This window comes from Helianthus annuus, chromosome 2 (genome assembly GCF_002127325.2).
Source record: "Helianthus annuus cultivar XRQ/B chromosome 2, HanXRQr2.0-SUNRISE, whole genome shotgun sequence".
NCBI classification, from domain to species: domain Eukaryota; kingdom Viridiplantae; phylum Streptophyta; class Magnoliopsida; order Asterales; family Asteraceae; genus Helianthus; species Helianthus annuus.
Genome location: NC_035434.2, coordinates 164544840 through 164553485, shown reverse-complemented (window position 1 = coordinate 164553485; position 8646 = coordinate 164544840). Strand labels below are relative to the sequence as shown.

Below are 8646 nucleotides of genomic sequence, written 5' to 3'. Positions count from 1 at the left end.
CGAATTTATCCGTCATCGATGGCATAACATACCTGCCCTAGACCTATCACCAATTCAGTTTTATATCCATACTCAAACGCGGTGATAATATTTCAGGAGTTTATCCACCTATCCGAAATATCCATCGTCCCCTATGTCACCGGTATTAATGCGAGTCGGGGATTCATCCCTAGAGATATTTAATTGAACACAGGTTATCTCTTAATGATGATGTGAAATTACAACTTTAGTCACATCATGTGTGATGCTGAAATATGAAAGTTATTTATTTATTTTGCTTCGTGGCAAATGTTTCATTAAATTGGTCCCAAGTTGGGCCCAATGGCAAAGATTTGGGCTTCTTTACAATGTGTGAACAGACCCTCAAAATCAACATAATTCAATAAATCCCACGTTCCCGTCGAGTCGTTGACCATGTCCACTTCTTACCGGCAACACCTTCTCACCATCAATAGCCACTAACTGGAATTGATGTTTACCCTTGTGTTCTTTTTCTTTTGTTTTCACAAACTGGATGCAAATAGGTCGGCCACTAAGCAGTGGCGGACCCATGAATTATTTGTTGGGGGTGCGGATGAGTGGTTCAAGTATATTTTCAGGGGGTGTGGTCAGGTTTTTTGCCTAAAAAATACACTAATGTTTTTTTTCAAGGGGTGCGCCCGCCCACCCTAGGCTTCACCTAGGTCCGCCCCTGTCAGTAAGGGCTTAACACCCTATAAGTTTTAGGCTTTGACAAGGATTCGACCACCCGTAGTTTAAAATTTGGGCCTTGTTTTATAAATCCACGCCCCCACGCCTTTACATCTGCCCCCAGGGGCGTTTTTATTCCAAAAAATGAAGACGAAGGAGACGCGAGCACTGAACACTCTTTTACTATTTTTCTTCTTCCGAGAAAAATAAAACAATAACTATAATAAACTTTTGTAATATATTATGTGAACAAGGAAACTAAGAGAAGACTATCCAATTTATCACGAAAGGGTTAATAAACAAACAGAAATAAGTATTGTGTTGTAAATTGTCACCGCCTTAGAATTGTACCCGTTTACTTCCAAGAACAAACCCGAAAGGTAACTCTTTCTGATATCATAAGGCACGCATTTGGCAATGCTATTGAAGAATTTTGCAACCTGTTTATCGGTACCAAAAAAATTCTCTATAATCTTGTTTTGCGAAAGCAAACTCACGTCAGCTGAGGTGGTGAGGAGACAACCCATGAAGACAACATACGCGGTGATGTCTTTGGAGCAATGAGGACGAAAAGAGTGCTCGAAAGCCACCGAGTTCATAAAAAAGGAAGCGTAGAAAGCATTTATTTTGGTGGGAGGAAGTAAAAGCAAGCCGTTTTGCAATTGAATATTAGCGGATGAGCTTGATGGTTAGCCTCGATCTTGACTCCGTAGGTAGCAAGCTTGGTGGCAGGTCGGATGAGTTGGAGGGAGGTTGAACCAGTTGGTTTAGAAACAACAAGTGTATGCTTAAGCTTAAGATTAGCATGTATGTATGAAGCTCTGTCGGAAGAAATCAAGTAAATGTTTCCCATCAAGATTGCCACACTCGTTCGGCTGCCAATCCGCCACATAATCACCGAGGAATAAAGCTTGAAGCATACGGGGTGGTGGGATGATGTCGGGGTTAGACTCCTTGTACAAGTTGGTCTTTAAAACATCAAAGGGGACACTACTAGAAAACTGCTACTATTCCTACCAAAATTTCCTACACATTTCCTATGAATGAAAATGCCGACACTTTTCCCACGAAATTCCGACGAACAAGAAAGGGTCTTAGTTTTGTGACAAAAAAAAAGCCTCAGAAGATCTTTCTTTAGAACCGTAGGAACCCAAGGCACTTTGAAGATGGGATCAATCATCATCCGAGGGACGAGTGGGATAATTCGATCTTGAATATTCACCATCCGAAATTTGAAGAAGGTCTTTAATATTCACCATCCGGATAGGAACTCAAGGCACTTTGAAGAAGGTCTTTAATATTCACCATCATAAATTTTCGGATAGCCGGTTTTCAGATATCCAAAAACCGGATAATTCGATCTTGAAAACCGCTACTAATAATATAAGAAACTATATTCCTTGAAATATGTGCCATCTAAAATAGTGCTAACCAATTTATATATGTATCTAGAAATAACTTGTTGATCACTTGCAACAAAAAAAAAAAAAAAAAAAAACTTACTCAAACTAAACAACATAGTTACAAGATGGATTATTTGATATGTATTCGACTAGAGAACAATACACCAACACCGGAGCGTTGTAGCAGCAATTCTAGCACCACCTTAGGATCACTTATCTCCATCTTTTTTATAGTATGATACAACGGTGTAAAGTGTTTGGAGAACCGCAAGAGAAAACAACATAACAGCTGCAAACGCCGAAACTGCGGCCCATGGGCTCGCAAAATAGGTATGCTTAAACCCGGCCCCGTTTACATGCCACCCATTCTTACAATACTCGTTTAACTCCACAAACAAGTCTTTTAGGTAATTATTCTTGATATCAAAAGCCCCATCTTTTCCAACCTCATTAAAGAACTTTGCAACCTTCTTATCCGTACAAAAATAATCCTCAATAATCTTATTGTGCGAAAGCAAACTCACGTCTGCAGAGGTGTTCATGAGCTATGATGCACTAGTACGGGTAGGGGAACGGGGTACGGGGACGGGTACGAGAACGGGAAACGGCAAAACTAAAAAATTCAAGAAGCGGGGACGGGACGGGTACGGAAATAAAAAAACATATAAAAAATAAATATATATTAAAGATAATGTAACACAAAACCCCAAAATAGTTATATAATGATGTAAAGTTCAAAAATCCCATATCTTCCTAATCTAATCAAACGTTAACAAGCAAATCGCTTTCAAGTTCCGGTTCATCTAACGAAAGATCAGCAAACTCCAAAAATCCTATATCTTCCATCGAGTCAAAAGCATCTCCACCCACATCCCACATATTTACACCATGGATGATGATGATCCTTGTGTTTCTTCATTAGAAGCCATAATTTTGGAGTTTGAATAGGAAAAGAGAAGAAGAAGAGGATCGGCAATTCACAGAGGGAGTGTAGGGTTTTAAACGTGATCGTCGCTTGGTATAACTGAATAGGAGGGGGCGCTATTTTAGAATAGGATTAAAAAATCTTTATTTTTAAAAAGCAAAAAAAAAAAAAAAAGAAAAATAAACGGAAACTTGACGGAAACGTTTCCTGCACATCCCCAAACCCCGTCCCCTTCTGCAGCACGTTTCCAGACCGTACCCAACATGTCGGGGACGTTTCCCGGCCGTCCCCGTGCCGTTTCCGTCCCCTAGCAGTCCCCGGGACGGGAGACGGCACCTCAATGGCGTTTCCGTGCTTCCGAGTTCATGAGACAACACATGAACACAACATACGTTGTAGTGTCTTTTGTGCAATGAAAATAACATTGCTCGAAAGCCATACAGTTTAGAAAAAAAGCATTGTAAAACTCATCCATGTCGATTTGAGGAATTAAAAAGTAGACCGTCTTGGAATTTGATATCTCGATGGTATGATATCAGTAACGATTTTGTTTGGTCAGAATCGATGTGGTAGCGATATTGTTGGGATGGTATCAACAGGGCCGGCTCAAAATTTTCTAAATTTTTCTAGGCCAAAGCGGATAGCAAAATTAGGGCCCTTTTTGTAAACGAAAAAAATTGCTATAAATCCTATTATTCTTATATCATCTTTGTATACGCATAATTATAGATCATAAACCTCAATGTTAACAATCTCAAAGTCAAAATTACCAACATATAATATATTTTCTTAGAATTTAAGGCCCTAAGAAAATGGAGGCCTAAAGCTCTTGCTTTATTTCACTCCCCCTTAAGCCGGCTCTGGGTATCAATTTACTTACTCCTTTTTTAAATACAATATTTTAAAGAGAGATACAATTTTTCTTTCATGAAGCTGATAATGTTGCTATTAAATTGTTTGTCCATATAATTGTTATTGTTAAGATTGGGTTGTAAACACACAAACAAATTGTTAGGTGGTTCCATGGCTACAACCAGGATATAATATTATTGTTCTGTGCTCTCGTAATGAAAGATTACAAATACAATATGCGTTTTAATAGAGACTAAATAGGGTTACAAAAACTTAGTCTAACGCGTTTAAATAGAGACTAATTAAATAGGGTTACAAAAACTTAGTCTAACAAGAAAACATGAGTGGGTCTTAACAAAAAGATATATGGTTGGTCGAAAACCTCCCATGTCTTCGATCTTTAATAACCCAATAACGTGTCTTTAACTAACCAAGCCCAAAATCAAGGGCCAAGTATCCACAAACCCAACAATTATTACATTATCAGTTGGGTCCACATTAAAATACATCCCGACTCTACATTCTACAATTGATTTTATTTAGTTTGTCATCTTTACAGGCTGGGATCCATCCTAGACCACAGTGTGGGTGTTTTTTATGGTGTTGTGGCATTTTCACACCGTGCACATTAATCTGTCAACGGCATGGTGTTGAAGACGGTGAGGTTTCCACCGGCGTGGAGATATTTTGAAACGTGACATGACGGTTTTGATCGCCTGTGGACATTAGCCGTTGTCAACCACCGGTAAGTTTTTAAAACTTAAAAATTTTACTTTTTAAAACCAAATAAACTCTCCTATAAGTACGACCCTCTTTTTCCATCTTTTACAAACACTCACATTTCATCCAAAATTCTGTTAACTCTCTACCCATTTACACTTCAAAAAATTCAAAAAATGGCAATGATCCCGTGGACCGAAGAAGACATCGCGTTATGTGAGTCGTGGGTCGAAGCTCTTAGCCACTACACGTCGCGTAATCGCTCGAGTAGTTCGTTTTAGGGGAGAATTTTACAACACTTTTGCGCCCACAGGGGTGGTGAGGCCACCCGAACCGTGGAAGCGCTTTCTTCTTGTTTTAGGACTATCCGTTTAGATAGTGAAAGATTCGAGACGGTGCACACCGCGGTGGAAAATGTGAATGGTGACCTTGGGGAGGACATCATACAAGTCGCCCTTATAAACTTCAGGCACGACTACAATCACGATTCGAGACGGTGCACACCGCGGTGTAATGTTTTTTTTGTTTTATTTCGCGTGTTTTTTCTTTATTTTTAAATTATGTAATTTTTTTTAATTTTTAAATTATGTAATGTTTAATTGTTAATGTTATTTGTTTAATAGTATTTCAGTGTTTTTTTTTTAAATTAAATAGATCATATATAATTTTTAAATATAATTTAACAATAAAAAAGTGTGCCACATGTTGAATAACGTCCACTCTTCCATGCCTCGTCCCACATCCCCATTTTTGCAACACCCCCATTTCTGACGCACGCTAATGTGTAGTATTCTACACCCACTTTTCAAACCCCTCCAACATCGTGTAGTATTGCATGTTGTTATTGAAGAATGTCACCTTCATCTTTGGTTATGCATTGCAAGTGCTCTAAGGCTATGGGGTGTGGGGGTTCCATGGGGCTCCATCACCGCCACATCACCATCCATCACCACACCCTCCATGTGGGGGCTCCATGGGGCTCCATCACGGTAACCATGTATGGCGCCATCTTCTTCAATTTGGACCAATCAAATTTTTTTTTTAATTTTGTTTAATAGGGCTCCATCCACACCCTCCAAATTAAAGGGGGACCCCATGGCTGACGTGGATCCTATGTGAACTTGATAAAGCCCCATAGGGCTCCATCCACTCCTCATAGCCTAATAATATAAAGAAACTGTATGCCTTGAAACACCTGCCATATAAAATAGTGCTAACCAATTTATATATGTATCAGGGACATGTATCTACAAATAACTTATTGATCACTTACAAAAAAAAAAAAAAAAAAAAAAAAAAACTAAACTTACTCAAACTAAACAACAGAGTTACAAGATGGATTATTTGACATGAATTCGACTAGAGACCAATACACCAACACCGGAGCGTTGTAGTAGCAATTCTAGCACCACCTTAGGATCACTTATCTCCATCTTTTTTATAGTATGATATAACGGTGTAAAGTGTTTGGAGAACCGCAAGAGAAAGCAACATAACAGCTGCAAAAGCCGAAACTGCGGCCCATGGGCTCGCAAAATAGGTATGCTTAAACCCGGCCCAGTTTACATGCCACCCATTCTTACAATACTCGTTTAACTCCACAAACAAGTCCTTTAGGTAATTATTCTTGATATCAAAAGCCACATCTTTTCCAACCTCATTGAAGAACTTTGCAACCTCCTTATCCGTACCAAAATAATTCTCAATAATCTTATTGTGCGAAAGCAAACTTACGTCCGCAGAGGTGTTCATGAGACAACCCATGAACACAACATACGTTGTAATGTCTTTCGTGCAATGAAAATAACATTGCTCGAAAGCCATACAGTTTAGAAAAAAAGCACTGTAAAAATCATCCATGTTGATTTGAGGAATTAAAAGTAGCCCGTCTTGGAATTTGATATCTAAGAAGCTATCGGCTTGATGATTAGCCTTGAACTTGACCCCAGCGGTAACAAGTTTGGTTGCGGGTTTGATGAGTTTAAGGGAATGGTTGGGTTTATCAATCGCTTCAGGAACAACCAAGTTTCTACTAATCGAGCTTCTATTAACCGAGCTTCTAGTAACCGAGTCTCTATTATTGTTTATGAAACTCTTTCTGAAAAAATCGAGTAAATGTTTTCCATCATGATTCGCGTACTTCTTTAAAACTTCTTGTGGCCTATCAACCATGTAATTGAAAAACTCTAGGATTAAAGATTGAAGTGTACAATCATGGTCCTCTTGTTTAGACACTTCATACAACTTTTGTAGAACGAAAAACGGGATTTGATTCTCTATCCTCAAAAGATCCCTCATCAAAAACGGCGAAATCCAAGCCATTTTAAATATGGGATCATCTTGATGCGCCGGAACCAACTTCCCAACTTTTCGAAACAATTCAATCAAGAAAACTCCATCTAGCACCATCATTTTAGCTAGATCATTAGAGCCAAGATCAATAGACTCCGAGTAGCTATCTCGAATTCTATTCTCCATTGACCCTATGTTTTTCATTAAAAAATCTAGTTGCTTATTGGTTCTTGTGATCATATCATCTAGGAACCTCCATTTATGCTCTTGAATCATCGCAAGATCCTTGTTCCCATAGTGGCATGGGCCGATTGAGACAATTCGAGGTCGATATGCTTCTTTGTTGATTTCAACTAGACTTTGTGGGACTCTAAATATGCTACAAGAATTCTTACCAGCTGATTTGAGAAGTAACTTTGGTGCTTCTTTCATTTGCTTCTTCATGGTTTCCACTTCTTGATCAATTGTGATGACATGGTTTTGATTCATGTTTTTTGGCATTTTTTGTTTGGTTTCTTTATTTGGTATTTGTAAGTGAATAAATGTAGCAACTGAATTGGGGATATGAAGAATTAAAGTGGATTGAAATGGTCAAAAATCTAAGGTGTTTCATAGTTTATTCTGTGTAGTTTCCTTTCACAAGAACAATTAGAAGGAGAAACCAATAGAAAGAGAGGACTTTGCGCGTGGGTCCAAGTGGGATAAATAATTCACATGCAATTTCTTATTTCTTATATTGTTAATTTTGGAAAGGATATGGTCCTTACATTTTTTTTCTTTAAATTTTGAAATAGATTTTTGTCTACTCGGATTGAAATTCAACATTTTTAATTGTGTTATTATATTATTATATACTATTCTGTTTGATTCTGATTGGTTCACCAATAACTTTTGAGTTTTAACTATTTTCTTAAACGTTTTAATTTCACCTCTTATACTATAAATTTTTTGAACGATAACTTAGGGCAGCCGGCTAAGACGTCAAACTTACGTAGGTTCAATTTCACCTCTCATACTAAAAATCGTTTTTATAATTTTTGTAGTTCTAATAATATTTTTTTTTTTGGTTTTATGAGGTTTGAACTTCTAGGAAATACTTAAGTGTTGGGCTTCTTTTGAGACTTGGGCTTTGGAGCTGATTAGTGGCTTGATGGGCCAAAGATGCTGATGGGCTGTTGATGCTACAAGGCGTTGTTGGGCTGCTGGTTCAAGTCAGGCTTAGGGTTAAGAAGCGGGTCACTATATAAGTGTGGTGACTGAGTTCAGATGTCGGTTGGGCTATACAATCTCTTATCACTCGTTAGTTAAGATTTTTTACTCTCAAAACTCCAGAAGTTTCTCTCTAGATTTAGGGTTTTGTTTGAAGTAATCTATTGTTTTCGATTGTAAATCTGTTAAATCGTTAGAGTGAGCGTATACAGATCATCGTGTTGATGGTTTGTTAGGTTTTTTCTAGTTGTATTTCTAAACTCGGTTGATAGTTTGTTAAAGTTTCGGTCACAATCAAGCTACCTTAATATTCAATTACTACCGTTATTATATCAACGATTACAACAACTAGCCAACTAACAACTATCAACTAACTTCTTACAATCAGACCACTATCTTTCTAACAGTTACAATATAGTCCCTGAACCATTAATTCCTTATTATTACAGTCTTAGTCCCTGTACTGTTTATCATGTAACAGATTCTTCAAAGTAGCGTTTGAAATGGAATTATTGGTATACACACCAAAGGATGTTAACGGAATAGACACATTCG

The 8646-nt window shown here is 37.9% G+C and overlaps 1 protein-coding gene across 1 annotated transcript; it reads right to left on the bottom strand.

The window, feature by feature from the left end:
- Window positions 1–5307: 5307 nt before the first annotated feature.
- On the bottom strand, window positions 5308–7563 carry LOC110926840 (UPF0481 protein At3g47200-like). Its single transcript, XM_035985393.1, has 2 exons — window positions 5901–7563; window positions 5308–5785 (listed from the first exon to the last, which is right to left on the bottom strand). The coding sequence occupies exon 1, from the start codon at window positions 7381–7383 to the stop codon at window positions 6010–6012; it is 1374 nt and encodes a 457-aa protein (XP_035841286.1). The 5' UTR covers window positions 7384–7563; the 3' UTR covers window positions 5308–5785; window positions 5901–6009.
- Between the last annotated feature and the right edge of the window lie 1083 nt (window positions 7564–8646).

Coding starts and splice junctions, on each gene's coding strand:
- LOC110926840 (XM_035985393.1), bottom strand. CDS start 7,383: ATGCCAAAAAACATGAATCAAAACCATGTCATCACAATTGATCAAGAA.